This window comes from Petromyzon marinus, chromosome 13 (genome assembly GCF_048934315.1).
Source record: "Petromyzon marinus isolate PM22_M1 ecotype Great Lakes invasive population chromosome 13, UKy_Petmar_22M1.pri1.0, whole genome shotgun sequence".
NCBI lineage: Eukaryota > Metazoa > Chordata > Hyperoartia > Petromyzontiformes > Petromyzontidae > Petromyzon > Petromyzon marinus.
In genome coordinates, this window is record NC_133679.1 from 16,167,419 (window position 1) to 16,194,230 (window position 26,812).

At 50.1% G+C, this 26,812-nt stretch overlaps 2 protein-coding genes across 13 annotated transcripts in view; one reads left to right on the plus strand and one right to left on the minus strand.

Moving 5' to 3' along the window:
* LOC116942126 (fibronectin type III and SPRY domain-containing protein 1) lies at positions 1 to 24,755 on the plus strand. 3 transcript variants are annotated; one of them, XM_032953735.2, is made up of 14 exons: positions 1 to 287; positions 2,413 to 2,508; positions 3,583 to 3,714; positions 4,596 to 4,697; positions 5,284 to 5,306; positions 6,728 to 6,849; positions 14,621 to 14,839; positions 15,259 to 15,357; positions 16,070 to 16,271; positions 17,770 to 17,805; positions 19,399 to 19,457; positions 20,058 to 20,309; positions 20,657 to 20,745; positions 22,387 to 24,755. In XM_032953735.2, exons 1-14 carry the CDS (start codon positions 186 to 188, stop codon positions 22,501 to 22,503), a joined length of 1,650 nt encoding a protein of 549 aa, XP_032809626.1. In that variant the 5' UTR covers positions 1 to 185; the 3' UTR covers positions 22,504 to 24,755. The 3 variants fall into 3 exon arrangements, with proteins under 3 accessions (XP_032809626.1, XP_032809625.1, XP_032809627.1); XM_032953734.2 differs by lacking the exon at positions 17,770 to 17,805 and having other exon boundaries at positions 2 to 287; positions 19,363 to 19,457; XM_032953736.2 differs by lacking the exon at positions 17,770 to 17,805 and having other exon boundaries at positions 2 to 287.
* LOC116942124 (SH2 domain-containing adapter protein D-like) overlaps positions 24,756 to 26,812 on the minus strand; it is a 10,926-nt gene continuing 8,869 nt past the window's right edge. For 4 of the 10 annotated variants that reach the window (XM_076066931.1, XM_032953729.2, XM_076066932.1 and 1 more), the window contains 2 exons: positions 25,682 to 25,754; positions 24,756 to 25,427 (listed from right to left, as the gene is read on the minus strand). In XM_076066931.1, the coding sequence (XP_075923046.1) occupies positions 25,172 to 25,427; positions 25,682 to 25,754 (329 nt within the window). In that variant the 3' untranslated portion in view covers positions 24,756 to 25,171. Of the gene's footprint in view, positions 25,428 to 25,634; positions 25,755 to 26,812 lie in introns of all 10 variants that reach the window. The other 6 variants (XM_076066928.1, XM_076066929.1, XM_076066925.1 and 3 more) reach the window with 6 other exon arrangements.

Below are 26,812 nucleotides of genomic sequence, written 5' to 3' on the forward strand. Positions count from 1 at the left end.
GGTTTTTCCCCTCCACATTTAAAATTAACATCACTAGTTTAGAGTATTTGGCCGCTCTACATTTCCACATGATAAGCCACTTCGTTGAGCTATTACTCGTCTGAAAAATAGGTCTACATCTCAGTGGACCTTACCCGGTAAAAGGAAAACATGTTTATAGTTTTAGCTCATAAAGCGATGACGCAATGTCACTAGATGCCGCGCTGACGTCACCGTCACAGTGCGAGATGACGTCACGCACATCCCAGACGCTGCAGGAGGAGGAGGCGACCATGGAGGCCCAGAAGGTGCGGCTCCTCACACCTCGTCCCCTCTCTGTCTCTCGTCTCCATCAACCTCCACTTCTGTCTCTCATCTCCACCCACCTTGTCTCCATCAACCTCCTCTGTCTCCCTCTCACGTCTACAATCATTCCCCCACATTGCCCGCTCACATCCCGTATCATCCGCCGCTCATCTCTCTCCGCGCCCTCTATCTCTCATATCTCTTCACTCTCACGTTGCTCTCATCTCTGACTCACATCTCGCACCTCGCCTATCTTTCATATCGGCTCCGCATCTCCCTCCCCGCCCGCTGTGATCGTGAGTTATTGTCATTCAAGCAGGCACTGGCTCGGGTCTCGCTCTCGTTTAGAGATTCGTGCAGTAGGAGGCCGCTGTCTGCTCGCTCATTGTCTTGTTCCAATCCCCACGCACGAGGCCACAATGATGGTGTTAAGATACGCAGTGTCAACGGCATTGGCCCAGTCCCCAATCCTCACTCTGCAAATGGGTTCAACTGGTATCGCAGCTGCAGCGACATCGCCCCCTACACAAGTACTGTACTGCGACAAACTTGGCAGGACCCTCCTGAACAAAGAGTCGTGAGACTCGGCGATGCTGTCTCGGGTCTCACGCGTTCGTCCCGTGCTGTGTCTATTGACACAAAACGGGGGCAGCCCGCTCGTGAGAGGCGTTCTCACGGGCATCGCAAACTGGGGCCGGGCGAGGTGCGGCCCGCCACGGCGCTCGTGTCTAGTCGCAGAGCTCTATGGCCTCCTCTTCCGCAATCCCCACAGCTAGCAAGCAGCTAGCTGCGACCAAAGCAGCTAGCTGCGACCAAAGCAGCGCAAACGCCGTCCACCCTGCGCTAGATCCCGTAGCAGCTGCACCGGAGACGCACGGCGACCTCCAAGATCTGCCCTGACAGCCTCCCACCATCTGCTCTTAGACTCGCACACCGAGAACCATCGACTCGCACAAATACCTTCAGACTGGCACAGAGCAATAGAACCGCCGCCCTAATAGTATGGCACAATCTGGCCTTAGTCACTGGACTCGTGAAGGCCATTCCATTGCTGGTCTAGGCAATCCCCCCCCCCAATCCTCTCCATATCTACAACCCTCACCTGACCTATTCCTTACGTCCAAGTTGCTTCCCTATCTTCCATTGTTGCACGCCACCCACTCTGCGCAGCACATCACTCAGTTGCCATGCTCACCTCCTTCCTGACTTGTTCTGCGCGTGGCGTGTTTGCTGTGGCTGCTGCTTCACCTTGGGACACACCTTGTACTCGAGATGCTCCAACTCTAGGGCTTGTGCACGGCGTTTTCTTTTAATGCACAGAAATAACTTCCTCCTCGCACCCCGACGGATTATTTAACAATCTGAGATTTATAACGCGTCATGTTCTGCGCGGATTGCTCCGTGAGGAGCACAACAGGAACATTATTGAGACAGGTTATGAGATGCCAGATAAAATATTTGTACTTTAAAACTTGCATATGTTTTTCAAATTCCTCATCAGTCATGATCAATCCACTGCTGGATGAAGGTCTCCCCAACCTCCGCAGCCTCCTACAATCCTGCGATGCAACAATCCATCCAGTACCTCCGATTCGCACAGTTGGCTACCTACGGTGCGAAAGAAGTTCAACATACGTACAGCAACTGCACATTAACGTTTTGTATTGCTCCATGTATTCGGCAGTGGATGCCCTCCCAGACCCGTTTTATTCCTTGGCAGCTACCACATGATTATTCTTGACCATCAGCCTGTCCCTTTTAGCAACGTGTTCTGGCCAAACCAACTTACCCTGTCTTAGTACACATAGCTTGGATGATGTAATTAACCTGCATACATTCAATAATCTACGTGTTCCTCTGTCTTTTAATTCAAATACAAGCAGACGTCTCTCCGCACTTTGCGCACTTTTCTGGTGCAACTCTTCTTCAGGCAACGCGTTGGGCAGCACTGGTGTAATGCAATGCATGCTGTGTGTAAGTAATGAGTCTGGCTCTACCGTAAAAGTCGCTTTAACGAGACCTGAGGAGGCGATGCAGTCAAGGGGCCCAGGTCTCCTCCCTCGACCCTCCGCCCCCGTCCCTCCCTCACCCGTTCAAACTCGTGCTGTGCTGTCCCTGGGCCTGCAGGATGCGTTGCATAGGATTATTACAACTCTGGCTACCAAGAACGAGGAGATCCAGAACTTCATGGAGTCTATCAAGTTAGCTCTGCGTGGTCTGGAGGTCAGTGTACAGTGTGCGTGTGGAGAGGCTGAGACACAAACTTATCTCGATTCTCAAGCTGTTATGAGAATCAGAATCTTTATTCATCCTGGAGAAATCTGATGAGCTACAAAGCTCTTTGTCACAGATGGCCCAGTAGGGGCGGGTCAGTAAAGTTACAACAACAAACATTACAAAAGCCGAAAGTGCTAAGTATAGGAAAGGTATTCAAGTCACTAATAACCTTGCTCAATTCAAGAAACTTGCCAACCCTTATTTATTACAACTTTGACTGCTGTTTTTTGCTGGTCACTGGACGTTTTGGGCCCGTTCTCAGTCTGTATTTGAAAAATAAGTAAACTATATACTGTCCATGCACACATGGCCGCGTGTATGGGGATGCCTAACCAAGTCGCCACTCTCCTCCCTTTCACTGCACTTCGAGTAATTTGTCCGAGACAACTTATTACAGGACATGTTAATAATCATCATCGTTGTCAATATATTCTGTAACATGCTGGTTTTTGCGCCGATTTCTACTTCACTGTCTCTGTTCGACTATTGGCTTCATCGCTGTAGTCTATTTTACGTTCGTGATTCTATTATTTTGGTGACCCAGGTAAATCTTACAGATGAGACTATCCTGACCTCATGAGTTCTCACCTGATTAAATGAAATAAAGTTGCCCGAGTGTCCCCCCCCCCCTTGCAGCGTGTCCCCACCCCCCCGTGCCGCGTGGCCCCACCCCCTATGCTGCGCGGCCACCCCCCGTGCAGCGTGCCCCCCCGTGCCGCGTGCCCCCCCCCCCCGTGCCGCGTTTCTCCCCCGTGCTCACCCCCCACAGGAGAACTCTGGCCCCATTCTCACGGTGCCGTGTGTCCCCCACCCCCCCCGTGCCGTGTGTCCTCCCCGTGCTCACCCCCCACAGGAGAACTCTGGCCCCATTCTCACAGAGCCGTGTCCCCCCCACCCCCCCGTGCCGTGTGTCCTCCCCGTGCTCACCCCCCACAGGAGAACTCTGGCCCCATTCTCACGGTGCCGTGTGTCCCCCACCCCCCCCGTGCCGTGTGTCCCCCCCGTGTTCACCCCCCACAGGAGAACTCTGGCCGCGTTCTCACGGAGCTGGAGGAGGAGTTTGAGTCGCTGTTCACGTTGCTCGCCGAGGTCAAGGCCAACATGGCGGCCAAGATCAAACAGGAGCAGCTGTACAAGACGCACGAGCTGCAGGTGAGTGCACGTTTCAACGAGCGTGTGTGGCACAGGGGAGGAGAAGGTGAGACGAGGTGAGATGAGAGTGTTGCAGAATAATATAATTGGTATCATTGTGGAGAATGTAAGTATTCCATTAAACAGTTTTGCGTTGAACGAGGATCCTTATCTCTGAGTTACATTCACTAGCACAACTACCGTTCTTGTTTTCCTCGATGTGGTGGTGGTTCTAGCCGAGCTATCTCCGATTTTACATTTACATGCAAATTTCATCTCTAGCCCCGCCCATATACCCTTGGGCGACAACCATCTCAAACCTTTATAACATCCTGCCTTAGCAGCTCCCCCGCTATATATTTTTCCTGCCTCAGCGGCTCTCCCACTATATTTTTCACCTGATGACGATTGCTTGTGTTGTGATCGAAACGTCGTGATATTGTTGTTAATTTTTTTTCTATCTACGTGGCTTTACCTAAAGACCCAAAGAATAGGATCCATGTTTAACAGAGAGGATATTTGCCTATAAATAAATGGCAGTTCACCGGCTTTGGTTTGAGCAAGCCTGACTGCTAATAAGACACTGAACAGCAAACCAGTCCAGAGTTTGCTTGTGTTGAACCAATGCTGCTGGGATTATGCATTACCAGAAGGAGGCCGTGTGGCTGAGGGGATGTGTAGAAAATTGGAGAGTATCTTTTGTGCAGGGGGACCGACAAGGGACAGAAGCAGGCGCCTCGTCTGATTGTTGATTGTGTGGTAACTGGGACGAGGAGGAGGGCAGAGCAAGTGGCACACGGGCACGCAGGAGATGCACGCAGCGAGTTGCAGTGTGAGAGGGGACGTTTGTTCACGTGTGTGTACACGTGCGTGTGTGTGTGTTTGTGTGTGCACTTGTACAGGGTCAACTAGCAGCATGTGTCAAGGCCCTGGAGGGGTCTGCAGAGCTCATGGACTTTGCTAGTGAGACCCTGAACGTTGCTGACGATGACAAGTTCTGTCAGGTACGGCTGCAGGTGGCGCGAGCGCGGGTGCAGCCGTGGGTCTGCTACAGTGGCAGGCTGCTGGTATCAGCAGGGGTTAATGTTGTGCGTGCAATGCCAACGTGCAGAGCTACTACGCCAGTCCAACGTGAATGTGAGGTAACGCAATGCATGCTACGTGTACCGTGACACTACGCGCACGGTGACACTGCGCATTCTGTGACACTGTGTATCATCTCGCTGTGGGTATCATGTCACTGTGTATCATGACACTATCATGACAAGTGCTGTGTGCCCACCCCCCATGTGTGGCATCTGACCGATTTCTGCCGTAACTTCCTAACTCTTTTGCTCGGCCTCGTGGTGAGTTTGGCTCTTGTTGTCTTGTGTGGATTTGGTGCTTACGGAAATGGTTCTTGTCGGCCACAGCTGTGCGTTGGGGAGCACCGCCGCGTGTGGTAACGGTGGCCAGTGCGCTGGCATCCACTAACCTTGCTGCTTGCCCCTGCAGGGCCCTGTGGGGCCCTGTGGGGCCCTGCCTGCGTGCCCTGGGCCGGTTTGCATGTGGCTAACATCCTCTCCTCTCTCTCTTCCTGCGCCGCACAAGGCTGCCAAGCAGATCAAGGATAGGTACCGTACCCACATTGATTGCTGCACTAACCCGGGCTCATCCGCTCCGTATGAGGCCACGCTTTCCATTCACACGCGGTTGCCTCTCGCGCGGCGGGTTGTTGAACATTCCTGGATCCACCGACCGCAGTTGGCTCTCTGACAGTGATCGTGGACCGCTGCACAAATAGCTTTTGTTTTTTATTAAAACCTCGTATTTAATTGCTGAATTTGTTTATGAGAGTTGATCTTCAACTCACCGGTGAGTGAGCTGAAATGATCACAGTTTGCACATTAAATACTTGCACACACTATAATTTAATTTGTTTGGTTGTGTTGGGTGGTGGAGGGTCCTTAACTACACAATTTTGATTAGATCATTGTGGCCTAACCACCCCCAAAAAATTACAAGTGAAAACTAGGCTCAGTAACCATCAGCAATCGGCATATTCAGTCAAGAGCCAGCGGCTATGTTGATTGATCTTGGATAGAATCTGAATAGCTGTGCAATGCCCAGTTTATGTTCCCGTGTTCTGTGGCAGTAAATTGGAGCATCTGTGACACTTGCGCGGACTGCAGGGTGGGAACCGCTGCCCAAGTGTGCACTCGGAGCGCAAGCAGCGAGACCGTTTAGCACTCCCAGGCTTGACAATGGCAGAAATGCTGTGTAAATTCTAAAATTATATCGGGTTCCAATTAAACTTTGACAAGGTCTGTGCTTTAATGTAGCATGTAGTTCTTTAATAGTCTATTATACGCCATTGCTTATAGATCTTGTCAAGACTCATCCCAAATAATTCTAAGGCAACCCCCAATGCCAGCTGTCCATGTGTGGCACAAGGTGATGGAACACTTGCATGCAAGTGGGCATTTGGTTTGGCGGTAGGAGGGCGATCATTTCTACAGCGTGTAATACCAATTGAGTATATTTGACTTGCGTGATCTGTGGGCAATGTTTTGCATCTCGGGGAGGTGACGTGGCCCAGCGGTCATGCGTTCACCACTAATTGCAGGAGCCCAGTGGCCACCCTGGTTAATACTGCCGGTGTAACAGTCGTAGTAATACCACATGCCGCCTGCTTCACACTGAACATTAAACATTTCCTGACGACATCCGCACGAGTTGGCCATTCATTGTATGCTAGCGTCGGAGTGAAGATTTGGCAAATTCGAAACATGACACCACATTACACAATTAGCATCACACACAGGAAGCAATCATCACCCCCGACTGGTAGACTGATGCCTCTTTGCAGGCTGGATTCTGAGTAACCTTGCGCCCACAGGGGCAACTGCTACTGGAGATGCCCCTTTCAATATTTGAGATGAGGTGCGATGTAAGTCATCTGAGTAAATGAGTTCAGCTCTATTAAAAACAAAGTCCTCACCAACATCATTGTCAAGTTGAAGTGAAGTGCTGCTGCGTGTGCCCTTGCTGCCAGGGTGACGATGGCGCCCGCCTTCCGTCTGTCCCTCAAGGCTAAAGTCTCGGACAGCATGAATCACCTGATGGTGGACTTCTCCCCAGAGAGGGATCGTCTCAAGGGTCTCACGTTTCTGCCTGGTGGGCACTGGGCGGTGGGAATGATGAGGGTGCTGCTGCGTGAACGTGTGACTATGTGCACACATCTGTGTGCGTGCATCTGTGTGCATGAGTGCTTGTGTCTGCATGGGTGATAGTTCGGAGGACCGATGCTTGCAACAATGAGCGGGCCGCCTGGCAGACAAAAGCATCGAGGTGGCGCACTGGGAAGCACAGATGGTGCATATACCAGTCAACTCAGTCAACTCAAACCAACTGGGTCTGTCCCATGACCTCCTGTCTTCCTCACTTCAAGTGACAGACTGAAATTTAATTTAGTCTTGGTGCAAGCATTGTGGTGATGTCGCTGCCAGTTCATGGAAAATTAAGATTGTTGTTGATGTATGCGCATGTTGACATTTGTGGGTTTTGATTTAAAGCTTTCGTGACTGCAGGGATTAATATTCTTGGTTCTTTCGAACCAAGAATATTTCGATTTAAAGCTTTCGTGACTGCAGGGATTCATCTTCTTGGTTCTTTCGGTAAAGTCACGTAGAATGGAAATAAAATAATAAAAATAAAACAATAAAATAAAATTCTCACGACGTTTCGGCCACAAAACAAGTAGCCTTCTTCAGGTGAAAGAACAGGACTGTCCAGAAGACAGCGCTTGAGTGAACATTGCTAAGCATGGGTCGCGTCTTTTAAGCTTGTGGGCGGAATTAACATGAATTAGCATGTCACCCAGCACCACCACCGGATCGGAGGAGGGTGGCGGCTGGCAGACAGAAAAGGAAGGTAAAAGAGCAGCCAAGGTGCGCTGCTCCGTCCTGTGTTGCGTTGCTATAAACTGGACTACTATACAGTACAATATTATACCTTCCAATCTAAACTACATGGTATAATATCATATCCATAGACAAAATTCCACCTTTGAATTATACAATGCGTTACTATACACTACCCTATACTTTAGACTATAAGGTATTAGACTTGTAACATTACACTGTCTTATTCTATCAACCCGACTATATACCACATTGCTGTATATTCACTATACAATTACGATACTATATATTGCCTTAGGAATTATGTTAAACATTACATTACAATGTTATACTATTATACCACATTAATTGATCAAACAAAACAATTCTCGTTGAAACCTTCTGCGGCCAGACCACCAAGATTATATGGCCTTCCAAAGATACATAAAGAAGATACTACACCCCTTCTTCCCATCGTCTCCACTATCAACTCCCCCACCTACAAACTGGCTCGTTTTCTGTCTGATATCCTGCGACCTTTCACTGGAAAAACCACCTCTGTGGTACTAAACTCTACTCACCTGGTATCGACAAGCAAGGGTATTTCCCTGTCCCCAGTCGACATACTTGTCAGCTTTGATGTGGTTCCCTTATTCACTAAAATTCCTGTACTTGATACCATCGCAATCATTGAAGACTTGGTTCATCAAGGACTGCATATTGATGTACCCCCCCTGGTGAGACACTGCTTCTCCAACACATGCTTCACCTGGAATGGAACTTTCTACAAACAAACTGAGGGCACCCCAATGGGCTCCCCCTATCTCCGGTGGTAGCCAACGTGTTCATGGAGAAATTTGAAGCTGACGCCATCCAGACTGCCACTCTACGCCCGACCTTGTGGAAGAGGTACGTGGATGACACTTTTGTCATCTGGCCACTTGGCCGGCCTGCTCTAGACCAATTCCTCGACCACATCAATTCCATACACCCAGCCATCAGATTTACCATGGAAGTCGAAAAAGATGGCAAGCTACCCTTTTTGGATGTACTAATTAGCAGGTCCCTGCAGGGTGGGCTGGTAGGAATATTGGAATTTTGCGCAATTTTATTACACCCAACAGCACGAGATTTCACTTCGTTAAAGTATTGAAAGGGGACGGACGGACGGATGGACGGACACATTAATCTATTGCAGGCTGGTACACTCAGTTTACAACTTCGTTCCTACCAGTAAAAGGAGACCTGATGGTTCAATGAGCCACTCTGTCTACAGGAAAGCTGCCCATACGGATGCTTACTTAAAACCGGATTCCCACCACCATCCGTCCCAGAAGAACTCCCTCATCAAGACTCTATACCATAGAACCCAATGCATATCCGACCAGGAACACATTGCTAGTGAACTCAAGCACGTACACCAAGCTCTCAAAGGTAATGGTTACTCCGACTACACAATCCGCAAAGCCATCACCCCAGTCATGAAGAAGGATCCTCTTGAGCCATTCAAAACCATCACCTTACCCTACATTGTGGGGGTCACAAAAAAGATCTCCAAAAGCCTGAATAAACACAAGATCCAGGTCCGATTCAACACAGTACATAAAATCCGTGATCTGGTTCCGTCTGTAAAAGATGTGGTTCCAGACATACAGTACCCGGGCGTTTACAAACGAAGTTGCCTCTGTGGTAGCAGCTACATTGGAGAAACCAAACGACATATCTCGGACCGCATCCGTGAACATAAAGCAGACTTGAAACACGGTAGGACTAACTCCTCAGCCGTGGTAGATCACTGTTATAATTCAGTGGGCTCACATGACATTGACTTCTCCAAGACGGAGGTTCTTGGCAAGCCATCCGGCTACCATGAGAGATTCGTTCATGAGGCCATCCACATATACAAACACAGAGACAATTTCAACCGAGAAGATGGATTCTGGCTTAGTAACCATTGGAAAGATGTTATAAACCATGTCTGTTCTTAATTGATTGTATTTTACGGTGACCTTCAGACCGCAGTCCATTCGCTGGCACTGCCTCTTAATACCTTTCACACGTCGGTCAATGGTATGGTTTATAGCATGTGGTATAATAGTATAACATTGTAATGTTTAACATAATTCATAAGGCAATATATAGTATCGTAATTGTGTAGTGAATATACAGCAGTGTGGTATATAGTAGGGTTGATAGAATAAGACTGTAATGTTACAAGTCTAATACTTTATAGTCTAAAGTATCGGGTAGTGTATAGTAACGCATTGTATAATTCAAAGGTGGAATTTTGTCTATGGATATGATATTATACCATGCACTTTGGTTCTATTCGGTAAAGTCACGTAGGTAAAAAATATAACGACAAAAATCACGACGTTTCGGCCACAACACAAGTGGCCTTCATCAGGTGAAGGGAGCAGACTGTCTAGAGGACAGCGCTGGAGTGAACACAGCCAAGCTCAGACCTCGACCTTTAAGCTGTGTGAGAGGAAACAGAGCGCCTTGACAAAGGAATTAGCATAAAAATTTGCACTTAATTGGCGGACTTAGCATGATGAACGGTGTAGAGGGGGTGAACATGTGCAGGTCGGCGAGGGGGGGAAGGGAGGGGGGAGTTTACATATTGATGGTGTGAAAAGGGAATTTAAGCAGCTGCGAAAGTTTGGGTATTACCTTGTGATCGCGGCATCTTTTGAGGAAGGTCAGCGTCTCGATGAGCTGTGACTTCTTGTCCCGTTGTCTGTTAAAAGCTCTAACAGATAGGTGAAAGCCCTCCCCGTAGATGTTATCAATTCTAGATTTACCTACGTGACTTTACCGAATAGAACCAAAGAGTATGGATCCTTGCAGTCACGACAGCTTTAAATCTAGAATTGATAACCTCTACGGGGAGGGCTTTCACCTATCTGTTAGAGCTTTTAACAGACAACGGGACAAGAAGTCACAGCTCATCGAGACGCTGACTTTCCTCAAAAGATGCCGCGATCACAAGGTAATACCCATCGCTTTCACACTCACTTCTGCTGCTGTATCTTCTCCGAATTCTAAACAGATTCTGTTTAAGGCCAGCCTATCTTTAATCTCAGAGAGGATAAGGCTTCTCCGATTTGAACTCGATACTTTAGACAGGACTCTCCTACAAGCTCATTTAATGTTAACACAAAAAATGTCACCTTCTGATTGTAATCGCGTAGACAACATGACTGCTTCTTCTGCTGATTCACTGTCAGTCAAATGTAAAGCTAACCTGATTTCTAAATTCAACCACTTATCGGAGAACCCAGTTCCACATATAACAAAACTAGACGTCAACAAAATTGTCATTAATCAGAGTAGCACCCCGATTTCGGACAATCTGAAAACAGTACTGGCTAGGGGGCTGAATTTTGCTGTCACCCCAAAACACATACCAGTAGATGATATCATCTCTCAGGTCGATGTAGCCCTCAAAGGCGTAGGACACATCCAAGCAGACGTTGCGAGAGCTGAAATAGCCACTATTCTTAAGAATGCTAAGAAACCCATTAGTAACATCAGCAAAAATGAACGCTCTGAACTCGCGAATTTAAAAAAACAGAAGTGATATAGTCATCCTCTCAGCCGATAAAGGCAACGCTACTGTAATTATGGATAAAGATTGATACAACAACAAAATCCAGAATCTGCTCAACGATGGAAGTTACTCAAAAATCAAAAATGACCCTACTAATAGCCTAGCGATAAAACCCAACAGGATCATCACAAGTTTGACCTCCCTAATCGACCCAACTAAACGTCCCTCCCTAAAACCTTCTGCTGCAAGACCCCCTAGATTATATGGTCTTCCCAAGATTCATAAAGAAGGCACCCCACTACGACCTATCGTATCCACGATCAACTCCCCTGCCTATAGACTCGCCCGTTTTCTGTCGGATACCTTGCTGCCTTTCACTGGCAAGACCGCCTCAGCAGTACTTAACTCGGCCCAATTGGTGTCTATGGTCAAAGACGTTGTACTGTCCCCTGACGATATCCTTATCAGCTTCGATGTGGTCTCTTTGTTCACCAAGGTCCCAGTACCTGATACCATTGAAATAATTGAAAATTTGGTCCAACATGGACTAGACCCCGATACACCTGCACTGGTTAGGCACTGCCTCAACAATACCTACTTTACTTGGAATGGCTCCTTCTACAAACAAAATGAGGGTACCCCCATGGGATCCCCCTTGTCACCAGTGATAGCCAATATTTTCATTGAGAAATTTGAATCAGACGCCATCCAGACTTCCACCCTCAGACCTTCCCTGTGGAAGAGATATGTAGACGACACTTTTGTCATTTGGCCACATGGCCTCCCGGCTTTGAACCTTTTCCTAGACCACATTAATTCCAGACACCCCGCCATCAAATTCACCATGGAAGTGGAGAAAGATGGCAATCTGCCATTCTTGGATGTTCTGTTTGAGAGGAGACCTGATGGCTCATTGGGACATTCTGTCTAGAGGAAACCCACCCACACAGATTCCTACTTGAAACCTGATTCCCACCACCACCCGATGCAAAAGAATTATCTCATCAAAACGTTATACCACAGGGCTCATTGCATTTCGGACCAACACCACTTGACCAGTGAATTAAAACATGTACATCTGGCCCTAAAAAGGAATGGATACTCTGACCGTACCATCCGCCAAGCTGTTTCTCCCTCCATACAGAAACAACCACTTGATACTCCGATCAAAACCATCACACTACCATATATAGCAGGCCTTAATAAAAAGATCTCCAAAATTCTAAACAAACACAAGATCCTGGTCCGGTTCAATACAGTACACAAAATCCGTGACCTGATCCCTTCCGTGAAGGATGTCATTCCTGACTTACAGTACCCCGGAGTTTACAAATTGATCTGCACCTGTGGTGACTGCTATATCGGGGAGACAAAACGACATGTCTCTGACCGAATTCGTGAGCACAAATCAGATTTGAAACACGGCAGAACGAATTCTTCTGCCGTAGCTGATCACTGTTACAACACTGTGGGTGATCACGATATAATTTTCTCCGATACCAAGGTTCTTTGCAAACCCACGGGTTTTTATCAGAGATTTGTTCACGAAGCAATTCAGATTTACAAACACAGACACAATTTCAACCGAGAGGATGGTTTCACATTAAGCAACCATTGGAAAGATGTTCTGAATCAAACCAAACATTAAACTAATTTTCAATGGTACAGTATATTTTTTTTCAAGTAGTGGTATCCCAAACTTTTGCAGCTGCTTAAATTCCCTTTTCACACCATCAATATGTAAACTCCCCCCTCCCTTCCCCCCCTCGCCGACCTGCACATGTTCACCCCCTCTACACCATTCATCATGCTAAGTCCACCAATTAAATGCAAATTTTTATGCTAATTCCTTTGTCAAGGCGCTCTGTTTCCTCTCACACAGCTTAAAGGTCGCGGTCTGAGCTTGGCTGTGTTCACTCCAGCGCTGTCCTCTAGACAGTCTGGTCCCTTCACCTGATGAAGGCCACTTGTGTTGTGGCCGAAACGTGATTTTTTTTGTTTTATTTTTAACCTACGTGACTTTACCGAATAGAACCAAAGAGTATGGATCCTTGCAGTCACGAAAGCTTTAAATCTAGAATTATACCATGCAGTTTAGATTGGAAGGTATAATATTGTACTGTATAGTAGTCCAGTTTATAGCAGAGTTACAACGCAACACAGGACAGAGCAGCACACCTTGGCTGCTCTTTTACCTTCCTTTTCTGTCTGCCCAGCCGCCACCCTCCTCCGATCCGGTGGTGGTGCTGGGTGACATGCTAATTCATTTGTTAATTCCGCCCACACAGCTTAAAAGACGCGACCCATGCTTAGCAATGTTCACTCAAGCGCTGTCTTCTGGACATTCACCTGAAGAAGGCTACTTGTGTTGTGGCCAAAACGTCGTGAGAATTTTATTTTATTGTTTCATTTTTATTATTTTATTTCCATTCTACGTGAATTTACCGAAAGAACCAAGAAGATGAACCAAGAATATGTGTGGGTTTAGGTGTGTGCTGATGTGTGTGTGCGTTTAAGTGTGTATTGTGGGGAGTGGTAGTGTAGCGGTTAGTGCACTGCTTATGAACCCGGCGATCCGAGTTCGATTCCCGCTTACGGCCAACACCGGTGACGATTAACTGAACCGGTCCTAAGCCTCCCCTAGGTTGACTCAGCCTCAAATTAGTACCGAGTGCAGTGTGTAAATATCGTCACTGGGGATACAAAGGCGGCCGGGCGTGGTGTGCCGTGTCGGCCTTTATAGGTGCTTGCTAACAGCACTTTCCTCAACAGTGTTGCAGGCTATACAGGGAATCATTGTGTGATGTATATGGAAGATGCATGCTTTGATGAACGTTTTGAACGCTGGGGGTCATGCTGTAGCCGCTGTAATCGGGGAGGCGTAACCAGACTCTGCTCCTGTGTCCGTTACTGGACGGAGTAACGGACTGTGGCTGTCACCGGTGCATGGTTCTGGATACAGCAATGAAACTGAATAGTTTATCAAGTTAGGCTTCCTTGGTAGCAGGGTGGTGCAGTGTTACCACTCATGCCTTAGCAGGAAAGATCTGGGTTTGATTCCCACCTCCGGTAACTTTCTGTGTGGAGCTTGTATGTTCTTCCCCTGTTCTGTGAGTTTCTGGGTTGTCTGGTGTCTTCTCATTGCCCAAAAAAATATGCAATGTAACTGGTAATGGCGAAACGTCCCCATGCAAAAATATTACCTGCAAATTACTCACTTGGGATCATACACAGCAACATTGGCCCCTCCTACGAAACTCCTAAAAGAGTTGAGACTCGGTGAGGATTTTCTGGGCAAATAGGCAGAATACAGGAGTCATAAATCATGAACCACAAATAATACCAAGTCAGAAAGCCTGCGTGTGTTATTCTCGTATGTGGTGAGGATGCCGGTCTCACAATTCATGGAAAAAGTTGATTCCGTGAATTTTGCATGCAGTTTGCCTGTGCCAAACGATGCGTGTGTGTCTGTACGTGTGTGTGCGCGTTTCAGTACCGGGCATGCCAGAGTTTGACGTCGCCGGCTGTGTTGTGGTGGACAACTCGGTGAGACTGAGGTGGCAGCCGCCCCAGCAGGACTCGGGCCAGGTGGAGCGCTTTGTGCTGCAGTTTGTCGCTGCGGAGCGGGCAGGGCCCCCGCCGCCCCGGGGGCCAAACCCCCCAGCCTGGACCACGGTGGAAGACCTCACGGAACTGGAGTACACGATCACTGGTACCCACATACTATCACACATACACACCATCACTGGTACCCACATACTGTAACACATACACAATCACTGGTACCCACATACTATCACACATACACACCATCACTGGTACCCACATACTGTAACACATACACACGATCACTGGTACCCACATACTGTCACAGATACACACCATTACTGGTACCCACATACTCTCATACATACACATGATTACTGGTACCCATGCACACTCATCTACACACTCACTGATAACCCATGAACGCTCACCCACTGGTTGCCCTATGGAGAGACTCTCCCACAAATGAAAAGCGTCATTCTCACAGCAGCCTCTTACACAGGCGTTCCCTCCTCCCTCTCTCGCCTCCCTTTGTTTCTCCCTCTGTCTCTCTTTTCCTATTCTTCCTACTCGTACGTGCACCAGGGCTGGTGTTTGAGCAAAGCTACCTGACCGTGCGCGTGCGTGCCTGCAACAAGGCTGTGTGCGGGGACTTCTGCGAGCCGCTGTCGCTGCCCACGCCAGGTTAGGGTGCCGGGGTTGTCCGTGAGCGCTCGCGGTTGTGGTGGCGGTCCTCTGCACAAGGCCACATCGGCCCGTGTTTTATGCGAGGAGGTTACAATGGGGCGCTAGCGCGCTCCACGCGGCGGTTTAGCGTGGGTGCATATTCTGTGGCGAGACAGGAGAAGCCACGAAGAAGTCCTGAAGAGAACGTGGAAGCTGAGTTATTTAGATATGATTAGGCAGAATGGAGGATAGGCGAAGCAACTTTGAGGTAAGATGAGTGTTCTAAGTATGATTAGGCAGGAGTGAGGAGGGTTGATTGTCGAGACCAGTGTTCAACATCGCAGTTGTCTTCAAAAGTCTGGTGATCAAGGACAAGAGAAAACTGAAGAGCAGAAGGTGCGAGACGGTGGTATATATATGGGTCTCTGTATGAGTCTATGGGTCTCTGAGTCTATGGGTCTCTGTGTGAGTCTATGCGTCTCTGCGAGTCTGCAGGTCTTTGTGGGAGTCTAAGAGCCAATGGTTGGAGGCTGTCAGGACAGATCTCTCAGGTTGCTGTGTGTCAACTGCATCAGCTTCGGGATATGTCTGGCGGAGGGCATAATGCATTTTTAGCAAGGAGGTGCAATGGTGGCATCAGCGGCTCTGGCCACGTTGACTTGTTCATCTTGGTGATGTTGATATGTTGGTGATGTTGCCATTCATGGTGGGTGTATGTGCACGTTTGCAGCGCTGAACTTTTCACTGGATGCTGCGAGCTCGCACCCGAACTTGCGCGTGGACAATCAGAGTGTCGAGTGGGACTCGACGGGCGGCAAGGCCCTCGATGCCAAGGCTCACGAGGTCAAGAGTCATGACCTCAAGATAAAGGCCAAGGAGGGGAAGGGCCGTCCAGGGTCTGCGTCGGCCTCCCCTGCTGGCTCTCCGATTAGGTAACCCACGCCCCGCACACATGGCCTCCCTTGCTCGGCGAGATCCCGCCATCATGGTGGAGAATCTGGCGTCACCGTGGCGACACGAGAGACCCTCGCGTCACCATGGCGACACGGGGGCTTGCGACTGTCTCTTTCCCAATCCTCTTCTGCGTCTCTCCCAATGTAGGGAGCGGTGGCACAGTGGTTAGCACGCTGCGCTTCGAACCCGGTGACCTTCTGACTTCGGTTCCTGCTTACGGCCAACACCAGTGATGATTATCTGAACTGGTTATGTGCCTCCCCTAGATCGACTCAGCCTCAGAATGAGTACCTGGTGTGGTGTGTAAACATCACCACTTGGGAGAAAAAGGCAGTCGGGCGTGGTGTTGGCCACCCAGCCACTCGTGTACCCTGCTGGCCTTCATAGGTGCTCACTAACAGCACTTGCTCCAATAGTCTGTTAAGGCTATACGGGGAATCATTGACTTTGATGAGACTGAGACATGCCTCTATTGCAAATGCTGTTGTCAGGTCCCCCTATACATTGAGAAATGTCAATTTATAGCAATGCTCATTCTTTACAGAACCCTCTCAGGAAACGATTCATTTACCGTGACGCGGCTCAGCGGCAGCGCTTTTGCCGCTGTTTCAGAGGTTCATGGTTTGAATCCAGCGGCAGCCCTGATTAATACTGCGATGTATTAACCATAAGGATACCACATGCCGCCAGCTTCACAACGGATATCGAAGATCCCATGACACCATTCCAAACCTGTCAACCCCTTATCAGTACCTACCTTATTACAGACCAATTCAGACCTTATTGGTCACTCCGTGCCCTTATAAATCTCAACGTTCATTTTACAAGTTCCATCACAAGGGAGAAACACAAACAGACGAAAAAAATAGTTTTTTGCCTGTATCGAAACAGCTGTACGTCATATGGACATGAAAACTCAATTTCCCTGTACAAGAATACAGGTAAACTGTATGGGTTTACAGCTATGCCATTCGCAAGAGTAGCGCATTGTCTGCTGGCTTCAAGGTGTACATTTCCCAAATTTGAAAAATTACACCGCCAATGTTCTCATTTGGAATATACACAGCAATCATCCCCAACTGCGAAAACCTGGCATGACCCTCCTGAAGAACAGTTACAAAGACTCGGTAAGGCTCTCCTGGGCACATCTCTGAAAAAGAGCTTCATAGCTCATCGGATTTCTCCAGGACAAATTAAGATGCTGATAAAGGTGCGATCATGAAACACACGAACGCCTGTGAGACGTTGGCCATGAGGCGCAGCAGCAGAGCGACCGGCTCAAGCACCAACGCCTCGGTGCTCGTGAGAGCAGCAGCACACTACTGATCATTGTGGCCCAACCTTTTTGGCATCATGACATTGTTCCAGCCATCCATTTCCAATGCTTTTCATGTTTTAACTGCAAAATCATGCATGTGTTTGCGTGTGCTTAACATGATGCGAGTGCATGTGTGCGTGCGTATGTTCTGAGTTCAGCCATCAAGCATTGCTCCCCATCAAGCCTCCGTTGAGGTGACGCACCCCCTGCACGCTTCCGTCTTCCCGAGCCCCCCTTCTTACCGTGCCACGCTGAGCATCCCCCCGTCTCACCGCTCACCCCACACGCGTGCCTCGCTGAGCGCTTCCCCGTCTCATCGCTCACCCCACACGCGTGCCACGCTGAGCCCATGTCTTTGTTGATGGATTGCACGCATGTCGTGAAACCTCCCCCCTCCTTTTCCATTGGTGTCGAGGAGTTGTTCCCTGACTCGCCAGAAGAAGACAGATATAGATTAGTCCCTGCTTGCTATACTGTCCCATCTGAGTGAGATGTGTTGCCCCTGAAGAAGGCCAACGCAGCACACAAGGGGATAGTGTGGGTAACACCACCAGCGTATGCAATAGAGACACGTCTCAGTCTCATCAAAGACAAAGATCCCCCGTATAGCCTTAATAGACTGGGGCAAGTGCTGTAAGCGAGCACCTATGAAGGCCGGTACACCACATGAGGGGCTGGGTGCCCAACACCACGCCCGGCTGCCTTTGTCTCACCAGCAGTGATGTTTACACCATACTGATGTTGGCCGTGAGCAGGAATGGAACTCGAATTCCTGGGTTCATAGCGCAGTGCACTAACGCTGCACCACATTCCCTATGCGCACAAAAGACATAGATAGCCTTTAAAGACTCGTGGGGCAAGTACTGTTAGGGGACACCTATGAAGCTCCGCATGGCGCACAAGGGGGTGAGTGACCTTCACCCTGCCTGGCCTCCCCATGTCACAGCTCATGCGTGTGCGCTTTGCTCTGCCGTGTGTGCTTGTGCTGCCAGATGCGCAATCCGCTCACCCTGATGTGCGTGTGTGCCCCCCACCCCCATGTCGCTATCCACCCGTGCTGCTTCCTGCTGCCCCCCACACCTCCTGGTAAGTGCTGTCGTGTTTCCCATGCTTAAGTGACATTCCACCTGGCCGTGGTTTGCTATAGTTCGCGAGTGTGAGAAGTGGATGGGGCTTGAAAGGGCCGATATGGGGTGTGTGCGAGTTCCTGTAAGGAACAGGAGGTGGGGTTTAGTTGTCTCGAGGCGATGATGATCGGGCACGGTGCCGCTGATAGACGAACGCAATGTTACTGTTAACACCACCATGGATTTTGCACTGCTCAACTGTGGAATCCCCCCCCCCCCATTGTCTTTTCCCCCCAAGTTCCCATAAGAACCTTGCTCAATTCAAGGAACATGTTCACGCTTCTCTGTTGCAACTTTGCTACTGCTGCTTGTTGCTGGTTGCTTGACGGTATATAAATACATCATAAATGTGCTCTAATTTATATTTGTTTCATTGTTATACTTAGTTTTTACGATATTGCTTTTGTCATCATGGTGACCCAGGTCACTCTTGCAAATGAGACTCGTCTTGCTCTCTTGCATTCTCACCTCGATGAACAAAACAAACGTGAAATCACCTTGCCATGGCTTTCCTACAATCAGCCAGCACGAGAGTTGCATGGAGCTTGAATGGCATGAGCTGGCACATGTGTATGGGTACGTGCAGATAGGTGTGTGTGTTTGTTGTGTGCGTGCTCGCTGCAGGGGCATCACTGCGTCACCCAAACGCCCATCGTGCAGACCCTCACCCAGCCGCGCGAGCCGTGACCGCTTCTCGGGAGAGTCGTACACGGTGTTGGGTACGGAGCGGAGAACTCTTCACTGCGTCACCGAGCATCATCTCATCTTGTGCAGAATATTTTTGCTCAAACTCTTAGGATCCATTTCTTACAGAGGCCCCTTGTCTGGAACATCTGGCAGTTTGCCAGCATTGATTCAACCAAGCCTGACTGCTGATGAGATACTGAATGTAGAAACCGGTCCAGAGTTTGCTTGTGTTATGAACGAACGCTGCTGTTGATAAAATGCACACCCAGAATGAAGGATGCATGGCTGATGAGATGTGCACGTAACATTGTTTTTGTGGAGGTACATGTGTGAAGGGGGAATCTCTTTCTGCTTATTTAAACATTTTGTAAGGGATAGGATTGTTAAATTTAGTTATTAGAATTGGGATGTTAATGCAATATCAGTTATATCGTGTTTTACTCACTTTTTAGCTGTGGGAGGAAACTGGAGGACCCGGATGAAACACATGCAGAATGAGGGGGGGACAAACAAATTCGGTACAGAAAGGCACCCAAGTTGGGAATTGACCCCATCCCTTTCTTCCTGCGAGGCACGAGCGTTGCCACCTTGCCACACCATCGCCCATTTGTTTGCAAATGTTTTGTGTCTAGGAGATTCGGCCATTGACTGCGGCCAGCACTATTGGGAGGTGGTAGTGTCACGGGAGAGCAAGGCCTACGGAGCCGGTGTAGCCAACCGAGGCCTGGGCCGCTTCGAGCAGCTGGGTCGCACCGCCGCATCCTGGGCCCTGTACGTGAACACGTGGCTGCAGCTGAGCGTGGCCGCCAAACACAACAACAAAGCCCGCAGCCTGGAGGGCCCGGCCCCAACGCACATCGGAATCTACTGCGACTACGACAACGGTACCTTGCTTAAGCTCGCGCTGGCGGCAGCGGCTCATGGTTCTCCCGAGAACACATCCCAATCCCACACACGCAGGAACTCCCCGGTCCGTTTGAGTCTGTGAAGAGGGTGGTTTTCCGCTGCGGGTGACGGTACCAAAGAGGTGTGTAAAAACGGTGCATAATGAAAGGAAAACCCCGTGATTTCGTGTCCTGTTTACAGTGTTTCCCCCATCTTCGTTTTTTAGGCCCCTAAATGTTAAAGTTTTGTTGTCACGTCCAACTCATCAGTCCCGACTGCTGCACACCCTGCGACCTCCACTCGCAGCCTCACCCACGTGTGTGTGTGCGCTCATGTGCGTGTGCAGGTCTGGTGTCTTTTTATAACGCCGAGTCTAAGCAGCTGCTGCACACATTCCGTGTTCGCTTCTCTCAGCCCGTGCTGCCGGCCTTCTCCGTGAGTACCACGGCTGCCACCGCCTGCGCCAATCATCCTCCGCGTAGGCAGCCGAGGGTTGCAGCAGCAGTCTCATCATCCAAACTGTCAGAGTGGCTGCATTGCTCACCTGGCTGAGGGGGCATCGAGGAAGCTGGACTCCTCTTCCCTGTTAAAAGCTTCGTTTACTTGGGGCCATTGTTCAAAATATAAAGAGTGGCACTCATCACCTGATTACAGCAGTGAGCCAGGGGTGGAATTTCCACATTCATATGGTGGGGGTCAGTCTGTCCATAAAACAATCGCTATTACCACTGAACATTACCACTACTGCTACTGCTGTGACATCTGGGGTGGAGAGCCCAGCTCCTACCTTACTGCAGCAGGGCGATTGATGATCCTGTACTTAATGACTCCCGCCCCTCGCTCGCCGGCGGCCAGTCAGTCACGTATTTGTCACTCTTGTGTCACTACTACCATGGTCGCTGTTCCCGTGAACTTCCCTTGTTGATTCCTCCCCCCATGTTGAGGACTCGGTCAACCAGATCCCGTGTCATCTCATCCACACTGTTCAACCACCACCATACTGCAGGTCACAACACGAAGACTGTTGTGACAAGTATTGTTAGTGAGCACCTATGAAGGCTGGTACGGCCCATGAGGGGGTGGGTGGTCAGCACCATGCCCGGCCGCCTTTGTCTCCCTAGTGGCAATGTTTACACATCGGACCAGGTACTCATTTGAAGCTGAGTCGACCTAGGGGAGGTCCAGGACTGGTTCAGATAATTGTCACTGGTGTTGGCCACGAGCAGGAATTGAACTCGGGTTGGCAGGTTCGTAGCGCAGCGCGCGAACCATTACACTACTGCTAACTCAGCCATTCACCGCCTTACTCGCCCACTCACCTACCCAAGCAAGCTTGACTCCACAGATAAGACACTGAATGTCGAAACAGGTCCAGAGATTTCTGCCGTTGAACCAATGTTGCCGAAATTGTGCGCTCCCAGAAGGCGATGTGGCTGATGGGATGTGTAAAATAAATACTTGTATTTATATGTGGAGTGACAGATTTATGAAAGAGGCGAATTATCTGCTTGTTCGTCATGTGCAGGCATCTGCATGAGCATGGGGTAACCTCTTCTGAGGCCACCCAGAAGAGTTGTTCTGTGAACCCGAGACTGGCAGTGACCACGGTTCAATGCCGTTCAGGGTGATCGGCATATTTTTGTTTCTGCGTTCGCGGAAGCGGTCACGGTACAGCTCGTACGTCCAGAATGAGGGGCCTGCGACACATCCCAGCTGTAACACGTTCACCGCTTGTTGCAAAGGTTTACAGTTCGAATTCAGCAGGATGACCTGGTTAATACTGCTGTGAAATCCGTGCCATTTTCTTCACAGTGGACGTTAAGGATCGTGTGACGTCATTCGAAAAGAGTTGGCCAATGTGTGCCAGCGTCGTGGTCCACGTTTGAAAACTTGCCCACAAATGATTCGATGGGCATTTATGCAAGGCAGCATCGCCCCCCACATACTGCTTTTGAAACGTAGTGGCACCTTCCTTCACGATGATTGCCTTGTGCTGTAAGAGCGATGGCGCCAGTACCGGATGCACTCACGAGTTTAATTATTGGACCGAGTCGTGTGTGCCTGATGCGCGTGCAGGTTTTGTGCGGCTTGCTGTCAGTCCGCACTGGGCTGCAGGTGCCCTCCCACGTCCAGTCGCTGCAGAAAAACCAAGACAATGGCAGTGGCAGTTCTACCTCCAGCCTCACCACCTGACCACAGCACGGGCCTCACTGCCCACACGGCCGGCTGGCAGCGCTCCAGGCTGGCTCGATGTGGTACTCCTCGCCCAGCGATGGCACAGCCCCGCAACGCTACCGAATCGTGCGCTTCACACACACACACAATCGATTCGTACCGGAGTAGTCGCACACTCTACTCACTCGCACACCAACTTCGTCTCTTGCAAACCGCATGGTCCACTAACTTTAAACGAGCCTTCTCTTATTAAACACGCCGATTGAACAAGACGACCGCTTGACTCGTAACCGAATCCAGAGCAACCGAATGACGTTAGTCACGCAACCCCTGCGCCACAACACCCGTAGCGACTCGAGCTTGCGACAGCCGCGAACTTGCAATTTCAGCAAAGACGAGAAAGCGTCACCTGCATGTGCCGACTGTGCCCACGGAGCTGTCCGGCCGGCCGATGACCGCCACCTCCGTCCAGACCCGCAGACGCGTCAACCCTGCGGCCATGCCCTTCTTCGCTCCGGTTCTAGGAGTCATCGTGCCCTTCATACCCGAGTCTGACGGACGATTTGTACGTCTGCCAGCCTTCGATGACTTAAACCTCCGGCCTACCTCCGATGCCCAGGGCACGGTGCTGTGGGCAATGCCTGGCAATGTCACTGTTAATCCTGAAGCGATGGCTTCATCTTAGCCGGCGTGGATTTCAAACAGCACACAGAGAAACATGTAAATGCACACACACTCTTTGCGTATGTAAAACCATCCGTTCCTGAAGCACTACAAATAAATCTGATAAATCTATTGCGATGGTCACCTAAGACTAGAGGACCACAATGCAGTTCTTGAGGAACTGCTGATGGTTTGTGCATAATGCACATAGGCTGAGCAGTGTGTACATGTCTGTGGTGTTGTCTGAAACTCGTGGTTTCCTGGCAGCCTGCACTATTATTCTGTTACGTTGGCTTTTTCTCGTGATTTACAGATTTGATTGGCTAGCGTGGCTTGCCGCAGGCCTCTTATCTTAGCTCCTTAACTCAACATAATCAACGTAAATGCATGTGTGACATCTGTGTCGCTGGTAGCTCGCCGCATCACACCATTACGCTGCTGTGTGTGTGTAACCGTGTCACACTGGTGTGCCGCTGTGTGTGTATAAGGCTGCAGGTTTACTGTTTGGTCCATTGTATGGGCACCTTAATATATGATGAAGGCCATGCCAAGTTTGCATAATGCGTCCGTCCATAACCCAGTGAATATTAGAGCCGATCGCTGAGGCTGGCATCGGAGTGGTCGCCACAGGTTCGGTGACCAGGGCGAAGACTGAGGAACGGATGGTGGGAGACTGTTAGGGAAAATCTATAGGTCGCTGTGCGATTCTATGGTTCTGTGTGAGTATGTAATGCTGTGGTTTTAGATGAGATTTAACCAACAACCACTAAACCGAAAACTGTTTTCAGAATCGGTTACCGGTTCCCAAAGTTAGAAACGGCGACTAACTTCAGTGGAATGTTAACGACTGCCCAGAATGAAACTCACCGCGCTGTTTCAGCGACCACTCCGGGAGATTGAATCAAACCGGTGACCTCTGGATTGCCAGTCCAGTGCTGCTGTGACTCTGCTGCGGCAGCTCCTGTAATTTCTCAGTTTAAAACCAAACCCATTGTGTTTATTGCTGTAGACATTTCAATCTGTGGCAAACCGGTGTTAACCGGTTGGAACCCGGAATGATACAAACCTGATTTGAGCGGCAATGGTAGTGATCTGTGTAGTGTGGGTGGTGCCACGATACGCGGGGGTTCCAGGGGCACCCGTTGGGGGTCGGCCGTGACCCCCGGTGGCATTTGGCTGCATTCCTAACGGAGCCGCTGTTGATCTTGCTAGCTATGTTTGAAGCGATTGCGAGACCGTGCGATTTACAGTGTCCGCAGGATACGGCAACAAAGCAACCCGATTATTTACAGACACCATGGGCACATCCTGGCATGGCAGTGGGTACCCCAAGATGCCCGTCTCATTACATCTGCTTTGATGTTGATTCGTTGTAACTGAGGGGGGGGGGACGAAGATGCGGATTGCGGTTGTGCGAGTGTGGTGAACACCTCCGCCGTGGCGGTCACTGCGTGCCCTGTGCCCCGTATCACGGGCTCGGCTGCTGCGGGCGCGACTCGCTCCACTGACGGTGGAAGGGAACGAGACGCGGTGTCCTCGTGTTTGCTGTTGCTCTGTGCAGCCCCCCATGAATAAACGTGGAGCTGTAATCACGGCATAGGACGGCACATGGTTCCCTCTGTGCTTTATTCACTCGAGTCGGCGTCAAACACAAACGCATTGGTGGTTGTGTGGGTTCATGTTGAGAGACATCATCCCGATACTCGGTCCCTCCACTTGCTCCAGATTCAATCCCAGATAATGACAAGAATACGCTCACTCCTGCCTACCTCTCCCTCACTCCCCTCCACACACTCTTGAGTACAGATGCTGGCCGTAGAGTAGGACGTGTGCTAGTGGCAGGGCCATGCCTGTGCCCCTGGTGATGTTGCATCTGTTCCCTGTCCGTACCACTTCCTTTGTTACGGTTGTGCCCGGGGCGCTCTGCGTCCCCCAGGGGAGGCAGAGCGAGCCGTGTGGCAGGCGCCCCTGCTCTCGGCAGCGAGTGGCACGGAATTGCAGACTCGGATCGCCACTCGGGCCTCTAGGAGAGCGAGAGGCCGTCGTCGCTCAGAGGGCGACGAGGCGCAGGCTGGGCGAGCGACATGGCAGAGGAGGAGGAGGGCGGCGGCACGGGGTGCAGCAGGGAGAGCTGCTCGGCGCCCCGCACCGGCAGGTGCCGTCCGCGGTAAAAGAGGACGGCCTCCGGAACCGAGGCGAAGGGCGGAGAGTTTCCTCCGAGCACCACGTGGCCGCCCTGGTCCCACGACACACGCATGTGCACAAACCCCGCGGCGCTCCTGGGGACACCAGGGGGTGGGTGGAGTGTGAGGGTGCGCGAGGCGGCCACCGTTTCATCACTCAGATCGTGAACCTCGCACGCGACGATACAAGTTTCAAGATAAATAAGCGGATGGTACCAGGGTTGCTGTCAGGGTTGCTGCGTGTGGTGGTGCCGTGCATGGGAGGGGGGTGCTGTGCGGTGGAAGGGGGGGGGGCCTCGTCACCGGAGCGAGAGAGAGAGTTCACGGGGGTCGCTCTCGCTGGGCCGCACCAGGAAGCTGGATGTGCGGTGCTGCTGCAGGATCTGCTCGGCTTCCACGCGGCCGATGTCTCCATGGAACCAGCTGCTGACAGGGCACGGGGAACAGTCGCAACACCCACCAACACCACGTTGACCACCATCGTCATCGCTACCCATCACAGTGACCATCACCACAATAGCCACCTCATCACCACCACGACCACCACCCCACACTCCATGACTTCATCACTTAGTCCAAGAGCCCAGATGATGTATCTCACTTGTCGGTTCCACCTCCGGTAGCGTAACTAGAGGTTCCAATTCCCTAATGTGACCAATGACTGCATCGTGTGAGACCTGTTTGACGTGAGTGGGGTTGTCTCGTAATCCACTCTTATTAGTAGTGTAAAGAAATCGGTACCACAAATTTTCTGCCTTGGATCTCTCAGGGTCCAGGTGCGAGAGGGGTCGCCTCCTTCCCCCGACACATTCCCCCGTCAGCCTGGGTCTATTATCAGGGCTGTGCATTCCACTGTGAGAGAGTTTTCAACACAAGACCGGCACCAGATCTTGGCATAAATCAGTTCCTGCCACCCTAACACAGACGGCAATTCTGTGTTCGGTGGTAATGGAAGTGGTGTTGGTTTCGGTGGTGTTGGGTGTATTGTTTGCTGTGGTGTTGGTTGTGGTGTTGTTGGTTGCGGTGATGGACGTGCTTGTTTTGGTAGTGGTGGAAGTACGGGTCAAGTTGGAGAGGCGGCAACCCTTTGCTGTGTGTAGATGTGTGTCTGATTGTATCTTAACCTTACTCTTTGGTTCTATTGGGTAAAGTCACGTAGGTGAAAATAAAATAACAAAAAATCACGACGTTTCGTCCACAACACAAGCGGCCTTCATCAGGTGACTTTACCCAATAGAACCAATGAGTATGGATCCTAGCAGTCACGAAAGCTTTAAATCTAGAATGTATCTTAACCTGTGTGTAAGCACTTTTATGTATGAGAGTATGTGTGTATTAGCGTGTGTGGGGAGCACTAGTGGAGCAGTTAGCGTGCTGTGCCACGAACCTGGCATTCGATTCTCGTTCACAGCCAACACCAGTGACGATTATCTGAACCTGTCCCGGGCCTCCCCTAGGTCAGGAGTAGAAATTCTACCTTC